The 21,074-nt window shown below is 40.6% G+C and overlaps 1 protein-coding gene across 1 annotated transcript; it reads left to right on the top strand.

Annotated features, from left to right (window-relative positions):
* The first annotated feature begins 13,702 nt into the window (after positions 1-13,702).
* On the top strand, positions 13,703-20,226 carry klf6a (Kruppel-like factor 6a). The gene is made up of 4 exons (XM_020920423.2): positions 13,703-14,058; positions 16,053-16,638; positions 17,413-17,536; positions 17,908-20,226. Exons 1-4 carry the CDS (start codon positions 13,957-13,959, stop codon positions 17,957-17,959), a joined length of 864 nt encoding a protein of 287 aa, XP_020776082.1. The 5' UTR covers positions 13,703-13,956; the 3' UTR covers positions 17,960-20,226.
* The last annotated feature ends 848 nt before the right edge of the window (positions 20,227-21,074 follow it).

The raw sequence follows: 21,074 nt of genomic DNA, 5'->3' as shown, positions 1-21,074 counted from the left end.
GCAGCCCTACTTCATACTTCCAAACCCTGCCCGATCCTCTCATTGAAATGCACTGTGAGCGTAGGACCACCTTAAGGCCTGCGTCAACATGTGTGCTGTGTGTCAAACCCTGTCACCGGGGGCAACCAGCTCTTGACCTTGGCGAGGAGGAGCGGGGGGCCCCATATATCTGCGTTTCCGAGGAGACGAGTCCGGGACGCGGCCATCGGTCAGTCGGCGTGATGTTTGGAGACGCGCCGCGAGGATTGGGTTGTGTGTGCGCATTCGCATGGTCTGATACAGCGGCGTGTGGAGATATTGGGGGGCTGGAAATCAATACAAGACATCTCAGAATGATGGAGTCTCTGCACAGATCTGAGCCGTAACCAAACACATGTCAGACAAAGCAATGTGGGTTTTCTCTTTGTTACAACAAGACAGCAATATATGGGGTTTAGGTGAGGAAACAAACCAACCGAAAAGCCAAAAGAGCACGAGACAATAGGGCTGCTCAATTAAAGGAGCATTGTGTACATTTTTTATTAAAGGGTCCACCACCTGCTTTATTCCATGTAGATGTTATTGTTTTTTTTTCCTGGAATGTTCTACAGTAAGGTTTTTTCCTGGAATGTTCTACAGTAAGCATTTCATTTTACTTTTTTCATGGAGACCAAACCAGACCAAGTTACAGGTCAGATCTGAGCACAGGCAACACCGCTCACAGTCAGAATCGATGTTTTTCTCAGTAATTTTGAGCTTTAAGACCACGTGAGATTGAATAAATGTAAGACCAAGCTGTTTAATGTCATACTGTGGGACATTCCAAAACAGAGCAATGGCATATCCATTAGGGATGGGCATAATTAGTCGACGAATCGATAAATGATCATTAAGAATTCCGTCGATCGTTCATTTTTAATTGACACACCGAATGTAGGTTACTGTGGGTAGTGTAGTGCACGGAGACGAGGCTGCAGTCTCACAGTCACGAGTTTCGGCTAAAACCTGCACACGTCTGATCTCTGAAAACATGAACCCTCTCCAACGCGACACACACGCAGAACAGACTCACCATCAGCATCATCAACGTCCTCAATCACAAAAAGAACACTCATATTCCACTGAGTCGTGTCCTTTAGTCCGACAGAATCTGATCCACATCAGCGCACAAGGAAAGAGCTGTTTTTTTCAGCGCTTATAGTTTATGCAAATGAGCCATGCGGTTTTAAGTTTCGTTCCTGTAAAATGCAATAAACACATTATAATCTCAAACGGGCTGATGTGGTTCTAGAGTGGTTATGGTTTATATGTCATAAAGTTGAGTTTATTTATGCAGATTAGTAATAGTAATAATAATGATGATAATTTTAACATAAAAGCATTAATGACTAATCGAAACTTGATCGTTAATGACCTAACATCATACATTCTATTTAAAAATATGTTAAGAACTGGCTAATAACTCATCAAACCTGCGATCATTAGTGTGCCGTCCTCCCTGTGTGTGTGTGTCATTTCTCATTGTGTACATGGTGGTTATGGTTGTTAGTGTCTGTATTTTGCACAATTGCACTTTTTCGTATAATTCTTATTTTTGTGTTTTGAGGGTGACCAGGTTGATGAAAAATAGTCTCTCTGGCCAATTCTGGTACATTTACAGAAGTGTTGTGTATTAACGTACACTCTCCCTTCTAAATAAGCAAACAACAAATAAATAAAATAAATAATTCTCCCGACAATCGAATGCCCATCCCTAATATCCACAGATACAAGCGACGAATCCCCGACCAAAAAGTTACATCGCGTTTATTTCCTTAAAGGTGGTTAATTAACTGGTTAACTGGTTAATAGGGCTGGGTATCAGTAAGATGCTGCTGATACGATACATACCTCGATACGATACACATCTCTTCTTTCGATATCTCACTTTCGATTCGATACGGTTCAATAAGAAATAAAGACTAAATTATGGCTGTGATACTAAAAGTCTTTGTTAATCTACTTTTTGTGCAAAGTTCATATGAAACACAAACACTTTAATCATCAAAACAGTGAAAATATCAAATGTGTTGCATAAAAGAGTTTCCTTCCTCTAAACAAGCACCAAAACTAGCTCTGTAACAAAATAATTGAGTAAACTATACTTAAAAAATACTCTTGGCGATATATTGATACAGCAGCCCACAGTATCGATACTCTATCAGTACATTAAACAGTACGATATATCAATATTTTTGAACACCCCTAGTGGTTAATATCAGTTAATATCGGATATCGGCAGATACATAAAGCTACAGTATCGGAATCAGTATCGAAAAAGCTGGATCGATGCTTCCCTAACTTGAATGAATGCAATTAGCAAATCGCAAAGACTCTACTTTTGAAGTATCATAATTTCCTCCACAAACTACAAATATCCTGCCTATTCTGATTAATAAAACTGCTAACCCTGTAGTTAAGATCTGCACAAACATTCTGAAATATAATTTTTATAAGAGCTGACAAACTAAAATAGCAGTCTTTTTGTCATTTCTTCTGGACGAGTTTAAAACGTTTGAACAGAATCTTATTACTAAAACATAAGCCGCAAATTTAATCTCAATCAAATATTTTTCACAGAAGCTTCAGCCCTAAAATATAAAACAATTCTGAGTATTCATTCTGGAACATGTACCGAGTAATACCACAATACTACAGTGACGTAAAACTGCATAGCGCTCATGCCATTCTGCTGATCTCAAAAAAGGAGAGACCGGAAGTGGCCAAACGACACAGTTTCAACAGTTTCACCCATCGAAATAACTCGCATAGCTCACGTAGCCTACATAACTACTACACCAAGCCTATGCCAGCAGCTCCTGACTGAAGCTAAATATGGAGTGCGGAAGTGGCTCGTTGCATTGCTAAAACTTTAAAAATGTGTAACTTTTGTGGTGGAGAAATCTGGATATGTCATTGCCCTGCTTGGAAAGTTCCACAGTGTGACATGAAACAGCTTTACCTTACATTTCTTCAATTACACTTGGTTTTATAGCTCAAAAAGTACCTACAAAAAATGTATTCTGACTGTGAGCGGGGTCACCTCTCCACAGATTTGACCTTATTCTCCATGAAAATAGCAAGGTTTAATACTATACGGTGAAACATTCCAGACAAAGCAATAAAATCACCATTTGATAGACCCTTCAACCGAGAAATGTAACACAATGCACATTTTTTAAAGTTTTACCAATGCAACTAGTGATTTCCGGACCCATATTTTCGCTTCAGTCAAAGAAAACAATCCACTTTTTAATTCATTTGATGTTAAAGTTTAGTAAACTGATCGATTGGCAGCACATCAAGAAATTTCTTCCAATCTATGAGTAAGCTGTTTATTACAAAATAAGGTTATTCAATTTAATTATGGGTTATCAGAGGAGAATCTACCGCAATACGTAATTACACAAAGGTGTCACCGAAAAAAACAAAATAATAACACACTTGAAATACCGTCCTGAAAGATGTGCACGTGCTCTAGCCTATCTGTACTTGGAGTGAAGCCAAAACTAATAAATGATTACGAGTATTTTTTTTTTTTTTTAAAGGGCCGGGCTCTGTGTTACCTCATCACAAACATACCTGGAGGTGTGTTTTGTTCCATTCGCACACGTGTATCACACAAACCCTGAGTTCTTCTCTCAAACGCATAATGCTCTGTTCCACCTTGTGATGTCCAGGAAGTGCTCCACTGTGTTTTTAAACTCCACACACCTTCACTAGAATCATTTGGATGATGTCAGCTCTGGAACTGCCAATCTGGACTGAACTAAAAGTAAAAAAAAAAGGTAGATGTTAACTTGAAAATCACCACTGCATGACATCATAACGTGCTTTGGCAACGTAGACAGACTAATTATAAAGGGTTCCCCCGACACGCGTGAATGAAACTAAACAACTCCAGGTATGTTTTAGATGAGGGTAACAGCCTTATAACATGGCTTAAAGCTCACAAGAGTCATGTCTGTGAACTGTATTTTCCAGACTATTGAGCGCACCTGAATATACGCCAAATATCATCAACTAAATTTTAAGAAAATTTAAAAATTCTACATATATAGGCCACACCTGAATAAGCCACAGGTGTCCACGTCTTGAAGAACGTTATTAAGTTCGGGCCGTCTGCTTTTATCGCTTCTGAAAGCTTTTGTCGTCTTTTTGCATCGAGTCAGTTCGTCACGCTGCCGTCGCCAAAATCTCACCATCGACTCACTGATCCCGAGCTCACGTGCGACAGCTCTGTTTCCTTCTTCCACAGCCACATCAATTGTCGTTACCTTAAAAGCTGCATCATCTGTATTTCTTCGTGTGTTTTCTATTAGGAGGGTGTGCGTGTGAAGCGCAAAATAACTGTTCAAAACACAAACAAACTAGAATCTTCCTCGGCGCATCAGCCCAAGCTCTACTGCGCATGTCTCCTGCAGAAAGAGCCTCTGTCCCGTCTATATCATGTCAGTGTCTTAAAGGATTCCAGCAGATTTCAGACTCTCTCGGGTCGCAGGGTTAGTTCTATCAATCAGGTATGAGTGGATGCCCAACTACTGAAGTTTGAGACGTTTTTTCTCGTTATTTACTTATTTTATCACACGGCGATAAACTATTTGAGCGCGCTGACAATATCGCGAGCTAGTGTAGCAACTTCACGTACACACAGCGACTGCACGAGTATCTGCTGTGTTACCAAACCATAGACCGTATATATGAATGGACAATGTGCCAAACAATGAATCTGTCCGTATATTTGCCGCTCCGTTCTGTTAGCCACAGGGTTCAAAGTGTGAGAAAAAAGTAGCAGATTATAGTCCGGAATTTACGGTAATATAGAAGCTTTAAACTAAAACTGACACTGCATACAAGGTGATTTCAGCTGTTACTTTCATATAAATAATGGTCATATACTGTATTTTCCCATAGCATAGCACTGAGTATACCTATTACAAACATGAGATAAAAGCACCAGGTTGTTTACTTGCATGTTACAAGAATCTAAATTTAAAACCTCGTGCCCACAGAGCCATATCTCCAATGCCTGCGGACCATGTGAACCATTAAATCCCCAGTCTGGAAAATTGTTGCTTTTTGAACTTCTCTTGAATATAGACAGCTGCTGCAACATCTGCTTTGGGAATGTAAACAAACTGGCTGCTCAAAATAAAGTTGTAGCTTGTAATTTGTGTACGAAACTTTCTACTATGTGTTTGGTTTGTAAGTAGAGAGGATGAGACTCCAGACAGACCGACCGACAGAGGAGGGCGATGACTGTGCTCCGTGCTGCGTCACCGGTGGCCCAGAGCTGTTACTGATACTGCAGTGAGGAAATACTATAGCTTTTGTCACTCATTTGACAACTAAAGTGGCCATTTTCATCCAAACACTATCACATTTTAGTATAATTATTGTGATTAGACAGACAGAAAGACAGACACTTTTTTTGATCTTGAGAGAAATTCAGCAACAATGGAACATAATAATAATAATACTAATAAAATTGCAGTAATTCATCATTTATGTCGATAGTTTTACAGATAATATAATTTGTACAACCACAAAGAAAAACAAAAAATATTAAGTTTGGTTAATTTTTAGCTGTATAGATGAATATGGAGCCATTTTCCCCAAATATTATAGACTTGGTAAAAACTAGACTTGTAAAAAAAGCTAAATGCAAGTCTCACGATACGATATTGTCATGTTATGAACCTCACGGTGCGATATTTATTGCGATATCGTAGGAAAGCTCAGGATATGGTGGGGAGGCTCACGATATCGAAATCTCCCGGTACAATATTTTCACGATATACATCTCACGGTACAATATTTATTGTGATATTTTGTGGAGGTTAACAAAACTAATATTTTACTTTTCTGTCTTAAAATAAGACTTAATCCAAAAAACTATGATTTAAAAGTGCTTAGAGCTGTTATTTCTTCATGTAGTCTGCACTGAAACGGAGCAAAGGATCATGGTCTATGTAGTTCCCTCTGTTTTTAAGCTATTGCCACACCATAACTCTTAATTTATGCAAAGTAGAGAGACTTGTAATTCGATATATTGTGACGGTCCACGATATTACTGACAGCTTCGACGATGCGATATCACGAAATTTCTGTTATTGTTACATCCCTAGTAAAAACACAAAGGAAGTAAGAGCTTTAGAGTATCCGAGTTAAAAATCCACAATCGGTGCGCCTCCAGGATGAGGCTCAAAAGCTAATAGACAGTGAAGATGACCAAGCTTCACTGTCACAAAATATAAAGTAAAACTTTATGGCTTGTCCCATGTAACCATTAAAGTACTTTTATTCCAATTCCAAGAGAGATTGTGTGTTTATTTACCAACTTTTTGTGACCTGGATTGTCACAGTCACTGCTTAAGCCAAAATCCTATCACAATAATTATTAAAGACAGACTGATACATCCACTGTCCAATCTATCAGGCCGTTATTTGGACTTTTTATTGCATCGAATATCGGTCTTAAATTTAGTTCAAATTAGGGATGTAATAATAAGTGAAATATCATGACATCGTATCATAATAATATCGTGAATCATCACAATATATCGACTTCGCTTAAATTAATAATTACGGTGCAGAAATAGCTTTAAAAAACAGAGGGAACTACATAGACCATGATCCTTTGCTCCATTTCAGTGTAGACTACATGAAGAAATAACACTTATAAGCACTTTTAAATCTTAATTCTTTCGGTTTTGTCTTGTCAAGGCATTTTAAGAAGCAAAAGTAGCGTATTCACAATTTTGTTATTGCAAAAAAATACCGTACAGCGGGATGGTTATCGTGAAAATATCGTACCGAGAGATTTGGATATCGTTATATTCTTAGTTCAAATACATGAGGGGAAAAAACTGGCCTTTAGATTCGGCTTTCAAATCAACAAAATTAACAAATACGCATGAAATTAAACTATAAAACCCTTGACAGTCTGGGTAACTTTCCTCTATATACACACCTCACACTAAACACACTCTTTCTGGCCCTATAGAGTCCGGCAGCCACTCTCCTTAAGAAAAACCCGTCTGAACGACTCACTGATTGGTCTGACAGTGATGTATTAAAATGGGTCGAGCAGTAATTGGTCTTTCCTGTGGCTACTGGCCTGGCTGGATTACATAACGATGATAAAGACTCTGGACCTGGCCCTCCAAGATAAAACCTGCCATGGCGGACCCGGCGCATTCTCTAAATGCTTCATGAGAGAGGCCTATAGAGGAGGAGGTGATTACTGTGGACCACCGCTTAAAGCCCGATGGGACCCTCGTAGCACCGCAGTATTCATCAAACACACTGACTGCATAAGCCGGGGCAACTTCGTAAATGCATGAATAATGATGGGGTATTATTGGAAGGCTTCAGAAGACATCAAAACATTCTATAGCCCCGTGCTGTGTAATAATAATAGAGATGAGAGAAAATGTAAATATTGAGCTGTAAAGGTAATATTCTAGCTGCCGAATGGTGAAAAGTCCTCAAAATGGCACCTTATAAACAAGAAGGTGAACGCCATGAATCTGTAGATCGTTTGTTCATTCATTTTTCAAAATAAAACCAAAAATGAGAAAACAAAAAGACAACTGTCTTCATTACTTGTCTCCAAAACCAAAATGAAAAAAAAAACCCGTCCATTTCCCATTTCCGTGACTTAATCTGCAGTCTCAGTCCCAGTCTCAGTCTCAGTCCCAGTCCCAGTCCCAGTCCCAGTCTCAGTCCCAGTCTCAGTCCTAGTCTCAGTCCTAGTCTGGTTTCGGCCCCGGTCGTGGCCCTGTTCTCTGTCCTAGTTTTGGTCCCGGTCTCGGTCCCGGTCTCGGTCCTAGATCTTGCTCCAGTCTCGGTCTAAGTTCCGGCCTAAGTCCCGGCCTCGATCCCAGTCTTGGTCCCAGTCTCGGTCCCAGTCTCGGTCCCAGTCTCAGTTCTGATCACCCAACAGTCTACGTGGGTGCACCTCCGGGCCCGTCCCGACCCTCAGTCCTGGTTCAGTCCTGGTTCAGTCCTGGTTCAGTCCTGGTTCAGTCCTGGTTCAGTCCTGGTTCAGTCCTGGTTCAGTCCATTTGCGGTACAAAAGTCCAGCATCACAGTTTAAGTCACGGAAATGGGAAACGGCTTTTATCCTTTTTTTCCCCGTTATTCATTTAAACACAAAATTGAAAACTGAAAAAACAAATTGTTATCAATTTTTTCATTTTCGGTTTCATTTTTAAAAAAAGATTTATGAACAAATGATACACAGATTGCCATGAATAGTCAGACAGCTATAAAAAAAAAAATCTATGAATGGAAAAATAAAAAAAAGGAACTAGCAGTGAAATTGTTCAAAATATAGCATAAATATTAAGTCATATTTTGGTACTTTTTGTGGTCAGTTTTAGTTTTTTTTTTAAATCTATTCATATCTGTGAAACCAAAAGACAAACATTGGCAGAGTACTGGTTCATTTTATTTTTATTCATCATCTAACTAATCCAAAATACACTTTTTTTTTAGATTACAATGCAGTTTTTTGTGGAGTACTTGGATAAATGTGGAATATTGAACATAATGGGGTAAACTTTGAACTTTTCTATTTAATTTAATTTCGATTTAACTTTTGTATAATTCTTACAAAAATCCCATTCGATCAAGACTGTATAAAAAAGTGGACTAAAGGGAGTCTGATGTCCCCATAGCGTTCAGCTTCAGTCAAATGAAGCTCAAGAGGCCAGCACTAATAGGGAAGAATTTGGATGTCCATGTAAGGAATAGGAATTTACTACGGACATAACAATAACCGAAATATTGTGATATTGTATCATCAAATATCTCACAATATGGGCTGTCACAATATATTAAATATCAAAGTCTCTAAGTTATAGTGCAGCAATTTATCTACAAAAACCGAGGGAACTACATAGACCATGATCCTTTTCACCATTTGAGTGACAATTACATGAAAAATGTCTTGGATTATAACAAAACCAAAGTCTTGCCGATGCATTTTAAAAGAAAAAAGTAGCATATTCACATTTTGCTCCACCTCCTCCACAAAATATCGCAATAAATATCGTACCGTGAGATGCATATTGTGAAAATATTGTATCGAGGGATTTGGTTATTGTTACATCCCTAGAATTTACCAAAAAAACAAAACAAAATAAAAACGCCGGGATTAGTTTGACAATTGATGGAGCCAGAAGCGTCCCCATGCTCATTTCCCATTTCCAACAGGTTAGCCATGTCCATTTCTATATACAGAATACAGAATTACCATCGACATCCATCTAAGTAACATCTACGTTTCTCTGCAAACTACCAAAACAACTCAAAATATAATCTCCTTTATCTGTAACATCACAAATTGCGACAAAGGAAAATTTAGTATCCCTTTTAAATAGACAGGGATTCACTCTAAGCTTCCCTCTTCAAAGCAGACTGTCCAGTGAATCCTGTAGGGACATAATGAATGGGGGCCTATTAGAAACATAAAAGCAATGTGGAATTCCTTTGCAGGGAGACAGGGGCCAGCTCCAGGCTTCTGAAGGCATCCACGGACATATGACTGAATCAGATGCTACTAGCGACAAATATGGCCTCATGGAGCACAAAGAGGGCTCAGTTGTCTACTCAGAAAATACTGCCACTTTGGAATACAATGGGCCTGCTGTGTGGAGATGTTGTTTATCTCACGATGGGATGCCGTGCCATGGAAGTCTTGGTCCCAACGCCGAGCGACATGCTACATACGCTATGATCGAACTTACGCAACGAGCAGAGGAGCCGGGCAGAGGAAAGAGACCAGTGTTCACAATATACTGTATATCGCAAAAGTATCGACTAGGGGATGTAACGATACTATGCAGGTATCAGATATTTAAAATTTTGATGGATTGGATATCAGTTCAGTCAATATCATCCCATTTTGGTCTATAAATTAGTGTATTAAGACGATTTATTGGCCAATGTTCATCTCAAACATTGCTCAATATTGAACTTGAATTTTTTCCAAAGCTTTTCTGTAGTTACTTAAATAAAATAAAATAAATAAATAAAAATAAATAAATAATAGTTACAAAACACATTTGGATAATTTTTTACCCTAAGCTGTTTGTGTTTAAAAAGAAATAACCCACATTTTAATATCTGATATCGGCAAATACTTAAACCCAGAATATCAACATTAGTATCGGAACAGAAAAAGCTGGACGGGGCATCGTTAGTATCGATAATGCAATACTGAATTACAAAAAAATAACACATTTTAAATCAATATGTAGCTATACCTCTCCCTCTGACAAAGATGCACTTTAAAAAATTTATTATGTTAACTAAACAAAATTTTATTACATTTTTCCTTATGTCATTTTCATTTTAAATTAATCCATGTACTTTTTTGTTTTTGTTTATCTGAAATTTGGTTAAAGTTTGTTTTAAAGGTACATTGTGAACCTTTTCTGCTTGACTTCATGTAGATGTTATCGTTTTGTTCAGGAATGTTCTACAGCAGACATGTTAAACTCAGGCCCGGGGACCAAATTTGGCCTGCAACATAATTACATTTGGCCCTGGAGATCATATCAAACATGTATTAGAGCTGATCCACAGACTACAGATAGACTATAAAGACATTATTTATTTAAAATGTTGTTATTATTTTATATTATGCTTGTTCTGGATTCATTGTTTAAGCAAAACTATTATGAAACATTTGAATAAGAAAAAGGTTTAATGTTACATATCTCGAAAGAAGAGAAAACATGCAGATATTTCCTGAAATTTCTCAATAAATATTTAGTTTGGCCCACGACTTAGTCCCAGTTTTTAATTTTGTCTATCTGTGATTTTGAGTTTGACGCCCCTGTTCTACATTATGACATCAAATTTAACTTAATCTCCATGGAGACAAGAAGCCACATCACCAGGCCAAGTTACAGGTCAGATCTGTGGAGAGGTCAGCCCGCTCTCATTGTAACGCATGTTTTTGTGGTAGTTAAGGGAAAAAAAAATAAAAACTCCTATGATTTAATAAATGCAAGATGTATGTGTTTATCTGTTTAAGGCAATAACATCACCATGGAGACAAGCAGAGGGCGGAGTTACACAGTGCGCCTTTAAATCTGAATAATTATCGATATTGCAGTTCCTAACAGTCACATCGGGAAAATAAAATCCAATACCGCTCTGTCCTACTATAGTGCTCATACCACGGACTAGTGCACGCGAGTAGCTGCTGCCCCAAAAGAGGAAACGATAAGAGCCGGGCTGACGTCTTCTGCCATTGCCAAATATGTGATGGAATGTGGCTGGAACGAAGTCGCTCATGAAGGAATACAGCTGGGATCACCAGACAGCAGTGGGATTATGAAGGGGTGTAATTTAACTTTTAGTGTACACTTTTGTAGTCGGCTTCAATAAATGTCACAGAAGAGTTGTAATTTCCATTAGCCAACATGAAATCCTATCAGATTAGATCCAAACTATTTTGTCCCGAAATTAAAGTAATGAATTTGTAAACAGTGAGAAGCAATAGAAAACCAAATTGCAGCTGCTAAATCCGATTTTGTTTTGGGGAATATAATAGTTACAAATCTGTGTTTTTATTAGACAAATCGTAACTGCTTTAAAGGGCCATATTACGCTGTTTTCTGATCTATGTTATGCTGTTTCCTCATCAAAAATATACCTGGAGTTGTGTTTTGTTTCATTCACATGCAGGGATGTAACAGTAACCAAAATATCGTGATATCGTATCGTAAAAAGTCTCACAATAATATCTTTATACATATCAAATTACAAGTTTCTTTGCTTAAATGCTTTGTTTTATAGTAGAAATGTCTAATAAACATCGGGAACTACATTTCCCATAATTCATTTCCGTGCAGACAACATGAAGATATAAGTTTTTTACTTGAATTCTTGGGATTATGATGGAAATAATTCACACCAAAATCTTGTCAAGGTATTTCAAATGCATAAAAGTGTCCGATCTACAATTATATTAGCCTCTTCGCAATAAAAATCGCAATAAATACCATACCATGAGATGAGATGTACATGTCAAACACACATGTCCTGCATATTTAGGCTTCTAGTCTTCTTAGTTCTTCTCTCAAACAGTGGACAACTTCCTGTACATCACAATGTGTTTTCTGTGTTTTTAAACTATACACACTTTCATTAGAATCATTTGGATAATTTCGGTTCTGGAATTGCCAATCTCTACTGAACTAAAGCTAAAACTGTAGCTGAAAACTACTACTTCATGACATCACAAGGGGGAATAGAGCATTTTGAGTTTTGGAAATGCAGACAGACTATTAATAAAAAGTTACTCAAACATGTTCGAATGAAACAAACCACAACTCCAGGCATGTTTTCGATTAAGTAACAGTATTATAACATAACTTAAAACTCACAAGAGTCAATTTTGCGTAATATTGGACCTTTAAGAATATGTGCTCATAACATTTACAAGCCACTAATGCCAAGTATTGCATTGGCAGCGCTGTCAGAACACTATGTGAGGTACAACTACTGTACCTGGACTGAGATTAGCACAGCGTTAGTCATCACCCATCTGCATATTGCCACAAGCAAAGGGTTACCAAATATTTATGGTGGTGACTCACACGTGGAAAGTTACTTCAGATTTTCCACTAGCCCTAGTCTATACAGTAGTTCCCTAAACTTTAAGCTTTTAATGAATAATGCGATTGGTAATTTAAGTGTAAAAGGGGGTTTAGATAGTAGTTTGTGTTTAAAATGAATTAAAAATGCAACTAAACAATCTACAACTTATAACTTATTGAGCTAAAACTACTACTACTACTACTACTCATAAATATGCAAATTAACTTGGCATATCACTACATGTTATTCTGCTTTCATGCACAATAGTTTGAAGTGAGTTTTGCACAACTTATCCACTGTATTATCTGCTAAAACAATGTAAATAAATTGGTCCAGCCTTCCCATAGTGGTTACATAACATTTGGAAAGCAGGCTTTGTTTTGTTTGGTAGTCAAGTAGTAGCTGAAGTTTCCATTTGTTATGAAGTAAACTTAAAAAAAAAAAGAAAAAGCTAAGTGGATACGAGTTCCTGGCCATCACAATGTCAAAGCAGAAGTGCGTTGATCTATTTTAACTCAGTAACAGAGAAGTGCGCATTCATGTTTCCTCTTAAGTCACTGCTGATAACTCCATAATAGCGCGTGTTGTCATTGGCCATCGCCTGGATACGGAGCGGGGCGACAACAACAACTCGCTTCGCCACAGTTTCAGTTTTGGTGAAGTCATCCCCGCTTAACCAAAGGTGTTTTTCGAAGCCTTACTTGTGCCAAAGTTGCTCAGAAGCGAGTCACAGGGACCAGGAGTGAAACTGTATCGGCTCACATGCGCTATCTGTGGCGAAACATGTAGCGTACAGACTGGAGAATACCGAGAGGAAGAGAAGTCCAGTGCGCTTATATAGGAACTAAAAATAACCAGCCAATCAGAGCGCGGCAGGGGCAGTCAAACCGGCCAATCGAATTACGCAAAAACCAAGATGAAGTCACAGGGTAAATACGATTGGTTACTTGTTATATTATTCCAAAGCCTGCCCCCTGGTCGTGGCTGATTGGTCCGTGCGTCGAAGGCGTAATCCAGCCGTGAGGAAGGGGGGCGGGCTTCTTGGTTTGAATAGGGAAGTTTGCAGAGCGCAGTTGTTCGCTGTCCAGTCCAGTGCGGTGTTTGCAAATATCTTGAACACAAGCAGAGAGAGCAGAGAGAGAAGGAGGGGGACGGACGATCCGCTCTGACTGCAGCCGAAAACAAGCGCTACTTCGCATGCGAGATACGACAGGAGATACACGCTACCTTTTCATCCTCGCTTTACGCATCTCCACTGGGTGTTTTATACTCTTTACGCGCAGCTAATTTAGGCTTTTTCTAACCAATCTCGGGAAAATGGATGTTCTACCGATGTGCAGCATCTTTCAAGAACTTCAAATAGTTCACGACACGGGCTATTTTTCAGCCTTACCATCCTTGGAGGAGTACTGGCAGCAGGTGAATATACGATGCAATATTTTTTTACGCGTATAGCAAATTGTTTTGGGAAGCGGAAGGAAGCTGGTTTCCCGCTTGTGACCGAGGTAATATTTCTCCGTGGTGCTTTACTTGGCGAAAAGAAGTTAAAAATGTCATCGTAAAGGGGTTGAGCAAGAGGTGTGGGATGCAGACACGCAACCTGCGCTGTTCCCAGACGTGCGTTTTCATTATCAGTTTCTGGTTGTGAAGTTTTGGCAGGCTGAAGTAGATCAGTGTGTCACACTGACAGCTGGAGACGAGGCAGCGCTGCGCCAAGATGAATGAGTGGAGAGTAACTTAGAGCAAGGCGCAATAGACAGACAGCCAGCCGATGTGTTAGCGCTGCGATATTTCGAGCGGTGCCTTTTTCTTTTTTTACCCACATGGTTTTGAGTGCATGGTTTCATTCCTGACAGCAGTGAGGGTCGTTGCGTTAACGGGCGGGAGGGAGGGGGGGGGATTGGATCGGAGCTAGACAGACGAGTCAGTCAGTAGTACCAGTGCAGCCTGCTCTTGCACTGGTTAATTCAAACAAATCACGCGTGGTGGTGCTTCGCAAAGTAAGACGGATAAGCAAATGCCCACTGCACGACCAGCAGTTCTACAGGCAGAGCACGCGAATCTATCTGCGGGTTTTGCTTGCATTTTCGATCAAATTACTGAATTTCAAACTTGTAAATCTGTCTCCTAAAACGCAGAACCTTTGAACTACACTGTAATTTGTGTTCCACTATCACGAAGAATACATTATGTTGTAGCTCTAACCAAAAGAATTCAAATTATATGAGCAATATTCAAATAATGTCAAAATCGCTCCAGGCATTCCAATATACAGGCATTTTATTACTCCTGGCGCCGAACCAATTTTGATTCCTATCACTATTCATAAGCTCGCATGTCACACGTGCATAATTTTTATATTTGTGACAAGCTTTTAGATGAAAAACTTGAATTTCAAACGCCTGTCGTGATTTGAATGGACTCTGCACACAACAACATGGGGCTATCAAATGTCAGCCATGGCCAATTGCTTCGTGCATGAGTAGATACTAGTACAGCTGGAAAACATCGTGCAAGCCCGCAGAAGCCAGTGCCCAAAGGAAAATGTTTATCCCGCATCTGCCTCGTCAAATGTGTTGTGCACCTTCCATATAAGTATTTTTCCAACTTTAATAGCCGTAGTAAATTGTATCTTTATAGCCAGCTGCCTAAGAGAGAGAGAGAGGGACACAGAGGGAGAGGGGTGACACTGACAGAGGAAGGATGTGATAGCATGTCAGAGGTACGCAGGAGGTAAAACAGCACCAAGAGCTTTTGCATGTGAGAGGAAGTGTGTGTGAGCTGGCTTCCTTAAAAGGACTCTAAATTTGTGAGTCAGTCGTGCTAGCACAAATGACAATGCACGTTTACTCTGGGGCTACTCTCAGGTGGAGGATGGAGTCTGTTTATGGACGGTGACATCCCAGGGGACATAAATCACAGGGGCCCTGCTGGCTCCGGCATGACACAGTGTTGTGAAGTATGTGTTTAGGGCTAATAGACGGCTGCTAGGCTGGAAAATGTGAGGATTTTTATGGATACAGCACAATCACCGTGGCGATTAGATGAGGCAGACTAAAATAGAAATGGTGTAGCATCATTTCTTTTCAGTTCAGATTTTTTACCACACTCAGCACGAAATCTGAGATCACAAAGCGTTTAAGGATAATATTATGAATATAGGCGTGATGACTGAAGTGATTAGGCTGCAAATTACAATACAGATTAGGGCAGTGTGCCTTATTCTGCAGAAGCAGCCAAAATGCCCCAAACTTCTGCAGTCAGCGTTTACTAAAATGAGCTCAGAGTGGTTAGGGCTGTGTGCACATGCATGATTTAAAGGGATTTCCCATAGAGGAGTCTCTCAATGAACCTCTGCTCTCCAGTGGTGTTGCTGCACAAACTCATAATTCCATTTCCTTGTGTTTTTGCAGACATGTTTGGAGTTGGAACGCTACCTTCAGAGTGAACCCTACGTGTCCACGACAGACCTGAAGTTTGATGGACAGGAGGACCTCTGGAGCAAGTTGATTTTGGCATGTGGGGACAAGACCAAGGGCGAGTGTGACCCAAAGATCCCCGTGGTGACGCAGGACGAGGACAATCAGGACAGCGGGCTGTTGGACAGCCACAGCGTGCACTCGGACGCCAGCAGCGAGGCCTCAGACAGTTCGGAGGAGCTCTCCCCGACTCATAGCTTTAGCTCCAACCCGCTGGGCTCTGTGCTGGTGGGCTCTGGACCTTTTAGCCCGTCTGTGATCAGCACGCCGCCGTCCTCTCCGGAGGCCCACACGGAGCCCGGGCCTGTGTCCAACGGCTGGATGGCGGCGCACGGGGAGTTGCACTTGCCGGTGAAAATCCGGAGCGGCGGAATGACCAAAGGGTCGGATAAGAGCGGACTCATCTCCGGGGACGCGTCTCCGGACGGTCGGAGGAGGATTCACAGGTGTCAGTTCAACGGCTGTCGCAAAGTTTACACGAAGAGTTCCCACCTCAAAGCACACCAGCGCACCCACACAGGTGAGGGTCCCAGTGTTTATAACCGAGACGATACATCTGTGGGAGACATGTGTCAATATGACCTCAGGTGACCTCACACAGGAACCAGAGCTCAGTGTGAAACTGCCACAGTTAAAACATCTCCGTTTATTCTGAGTGAAGGCTGGGAGCGCTATTAATTCAGTCTTGCATCGTAATGGCATTGTCCATCCATTGTGTAATGTAATTAAAGGTCCACATTGCATGATGTCCTCAGCTGGAGCTGTGCGAGTATTAGCTCTGCATGGCTGGATACCTAAAGTGTGACCTAATCTATGTGGAATGTGGCTGAGTGAGAGAGCGCAGGGAGGAGGGGGAGGGGAGCACATGGGAGATAAAAGGCCTCAGTCCTCCAAAACAGATTGGGTTTCACCATGGGAAAGCTGAATGGGCGGGGAGCCAGGGGCACTGAGTTGGAAGGCTGTGAATGGTCATTTGACCGCTTCTTATTTTTGATTAGCAGCGTGAAATTGCACGTGTGGCTTTCTCAAACCCGCACCAGTGTTTTCTGCACATTCTTCACATGTTTCGGGTTGCATGAAAACCAGTTAGTGGAGCAACAGGTTCAGAGGAATCTGGGTCTTGAGTGAGGGGTGTCGGCAGTGTCTTCAGTGTCTTGTCCTGAGGCTGATTGATTTGGTTATATTTAAATGACAACAGAGCAGAGCAGGGACGGGGAATGAATGGCTCATTGTTGCCTGTCTGTGTTGATTTACAGTATTAAACATGACATTAACTCTCCTGTTCCCCCTGCAGGTGAGAAACCGTACAGGTGTTCATGGGAGGGATGTGAATGGCGTTTTGCACGGAGCGACGAGCTGACCAGACACTTCAGGAAGCACACTGGGGCAAAGCCATTTAAATGCAGTCACTGTGACAGGTGAGCAGGACCTTTATCTGTGAATGATGTCGTCCATCTTGTGATAAGCTTTTGTTTGTTCCTCTCACTAAGATAGATGGCCTCAATCTATGTGCAGCCGTCTATGTGATGCACAGAGCCTTGTGATATGAGCCGATTAGAAGCACAGGGGCGTTGAGTTTCATTTTGTTGATAAAATAAATTGGGAGGAGTTTATTTATCCTAAAGAAACACGTTTGCCTGTTTTATTACTTCTCCCCAAACTGCCACATGTGTCAGCCCAGAGCAGTCTATTCAAACGGCCCTCAAAGACCCTGCAGTGAGTCCTTTTGAGCTGGAGTCTATTTCTTTAGCATTGTTGTTAACTCCTTTGTCCCTCCCTCTGTCCCCAGATGTTTCTCCAGGTCTGACCATCTGGCCCTCCACATGAAGAGGCACATCTAAACAGGGCAAACCACCCCACGTTTAAGGAGAGACTCTGACGCGTCTCCCGACCAGATTCTGGTTGAACTGTCCCAGAGCAGAGTGTAGGGAGTGAGTTCCAGCCAAAGCATGCCGTTTTGCACCTGAACCCAGTGCCTCCGGGACCTCTCTTTGGAGAAAGGCTGTCTGTTGCAACAAGAGGACAAAATCATGGACGAGGAAGAGTTTTCTTTTTGATCAAGAAGGACTTTTAACAAAAAAATCTAAAAAAAAAAATATCATAAAAGACAGACAAAAAGAATGAATGAATTGTATGTATGGTGCATGAATTGGGGACATCTCCCGGACAGCAGATACACTGGTACTTTACAAAAACAGTCTGAGGTAAGCATGTGTGCACTGTGAATGTCTGCGATTGGCTCACCGGCCCCACGTGACCAGGAAGTGCAGGAGCTGTGGCGGTCCGTGCGGTCTGGGGCTGGTGCCGTGTTGCTGTGGACTGAATGGGATTCTTGGGGCGAGGAGCACTTGTGTTTCTGCCCTGTGGCAATGTGAGGTCGGGGCAGGGAGACCAACCTGCTCGTGTGGCACCCGAACCGGTGGAGCGGGGTGATTATCGCCCCCTGTCTGTGGTCCTGGGCAGAGCGGTTTGAGGGCAGGTCCAAATGCCCCTCAGGTCTGTGTCCCACTCGACCCTGACGCCCCGGTCACTGTATGACAGGAGCTTTTTTGGTGTTTTTTGGTGCAGCTACTAAATGTGCAATGTGTTATGTAGCCTGGTTTATTATTTTTTTACAAGCTACAAAGCTCATTTGTAGTCCAATTGTATAAGCTGTGTGCTTAGAGGTATAACACAACTATACTATAACTTCCGTATCATAGACAGGTGTTGCATGGTTCTAGGGTTTGTTCATTTCCTGTTTCCACTGTAATCAGGACTGCAAATAGTTCAATTAAAGTGCAGCTAAATGCGAGCGGTTAAATGTTACAATATTGTACATAAAGCCTTGATGATTTCTACATTCACCCATCACTCTGGACAAGCCGCCACTGCTTTATCTAATCACGGATATTGTTTGCGTTCATCTGATGCTACGAGGATGTGCTTTTTTAATTTTTGTACTTTTCGGTTTTCTATGGAATAATGCACTGTTGACCTTAATGGTGCCTTATGCAAGTGACTGAGCCCTGAGGGGACGTCACATTTCTTTGTATGGGTGATTTGACCTGCTCTATCAAGGCTCAATTACATGTGATTTTTATTGACAATGTTTAAATGTAAAATTGCCCCAAAAAGGACCTTTTTTTTGTTTTTAGCACTAGTCTCTGTCATGTACCACCTTCAAGTCAAGCCACAAATTGTAAATACGACAACTTAATGTATGTTTAAAGCACTTACCCATTCATTAATTAAAGTTGTTAACTACTGTGTAGTATGTGCCAGTCTATCACAAAGCCCCCCCTTCCTCCTCCTTCTCCTCTTCCTTCTCCTCCTCCTCTCCCCCCCCACCCCATTTCCCAGCATCCTCTCGGTCTCCTCCTTGTCCTTCGACGCACAGGTTGGGGACCGAAGGAAAAACGCTAAAGATTTATTGTAATTAACAGGCAGCAGTTGGACAGGGCTCGCCTTGTACAGACCCAACGTAATGAATCGCTAAAGGTTTTGTTGGCGTGGGATTTGTCACAGACTGCTGACGCTGTAGGCTGCGTATTGACCTGTCTGGTGTTGCGTTGTTTTAGCTGCAACAGTATTATGAAAACTACCACGGGGGTAAGAGAGAGAGAGAGTCAGCGTGGGGTAGGAAAGGGGAAGGGGAAAGGGGGCGACACAGCGAGCTGGTTTACTTGGCACAAAGAAATGTCCCTATGCAGCTAATAGTGAATAATTGTTGAAAAGTCCTGGAAAAAGAGCCAGCTACCTTCTCCTTGGAAATCCGATGTTGCAGGCTATAGATTTCAGATCGGAAAGCGCTGCGTTGGACAGAGGAATACTGGTTCTCTACAGGCAAATATACGCACCTATTTTTCAGTGATTGAGCCTTGATGTAGCTTTAAAACTTTGCTCACATTTTCATCACTTCTCATTATACCACTACCGTTAATGTCGTTCAAAATACACACACAGCTCTTTGTTCCGAATCTTTGTATAAAAAAAAGACAAAAAAACAACTTTTGTAAAATTGTTATGTTTATGCTTTATGAAATTTTTATTTGAAATTGTTTTGCAAAATTGTTATATTTCTGTATGAATGTATTTTTTATTGGAATAATAAGAAATTCTTATCTGACTTATCTGCTTTCTTTGCATCATTTGTTTTCGCTTGTTTACGCTTTGGCTTTTTTCCCTTAAAGATAGATGGTTTTCCTCGGGAGTTTTGGCCCAAATTAGATTAGAGCTGCATCTCTATGGGGTATTACTGATATCCGCCATCTACAATTTGTCACTTAAATAATTGATCAGATACATGGCTGCTTACCAAACACCATGAAGTATGAATTGGCAGCTTTTAGACTAAACTTTCATCTCCTTCAATCACGAAAACAAGCTTAAAGGTCCTAAATCGTACAAAATGGACCATTATTTACTGACTATTTAAAGGTGCACGGTGTAACTTTTTGGTTGGGCGTCCGTCAACCGCTTATTTTTATGGATATGTCACATGTTTACTGCCTGGAATGTTCCACAGTGTGACATTAAACGGCTCTACACAGCAAAAAACAAAATCTAGTCAAGTTAAGATGAATTGAATTAAGAAAGTTTTATCATGATTTGAGGAAATTTCACCTGACAAGTAAAATGATCTGCCAGTGGAACAAGACTTTTTGTAGTTAAAATATGAAAATACATCTTTCTACGTTTAAAATAAGAAAAACAACAAATTTTTGCACTTAAAATATGAAACAAAACTAAATGTTGCTTGAATTAAGAAAAATACTCTTATTCCATTGATAGATAATATTACTTGTCAAGTTGAATCGGCTCAAATAAAGTAAAATATTCTTAATTTAAGTGATTTTAACTTACCTAGATCTGTTTTTTTCCAATGTACCTTACATTTATTCAGCTACAAGTGGTTTTATAGCGCAAAAATACCTTGAAAAACAGGCATTCTGACGCCTCTCTACAGATCTGACC

This window comes from Boleophthalmus pectinirostris, unplaced genomic scaffold (genome assembly GCF_026225935.1).
Source record: "Boleophthalmus pectinirostris isolate CB_2022bp ecotype Guang Dong unplaced genomic scaffold, ASM2622593v1 HiC_scaffold_15, whole genome shotgun sequence".
Classification (NCBI taxonomy): domain Eukaryota; kingdom Metazoa; phylum Chordata; class Actinopteri; order Gobiiformes; family Gobiidae; genus Boleophthalmus; species Boleophthalmus pectinirostris.
The sequence above is the reverse complement of the archived record's forward strand: the minus strand, read 5'-3'. Positions and strand labels throughout refer to the sequence as shown.

Bases quoted from the DNA above. Each gene is read 5' to 3' on its own strand.
- klf6a (XM_020920423.2), top strand. From the start codon at position 13,957: ATGGATGTTCTACCGATGTGCAGCATCTTTCAAGAACTTCAAATAGTT. The intron at 14,059-16,052 runs GTGAATATACGA...GTGTTTTTGCAG, and splicing joins TGGAGGAGTACTGGCAGCAG to ACATGTTTGGAGTTGGAACG. The intron at 16,639-17,412 runs GTGAGGGTCCCA...TTCCCCCTGCAG, and splicing joins ACACCAGCGCACCCACACAG to GTGAGAAACCGTACAGGTGT.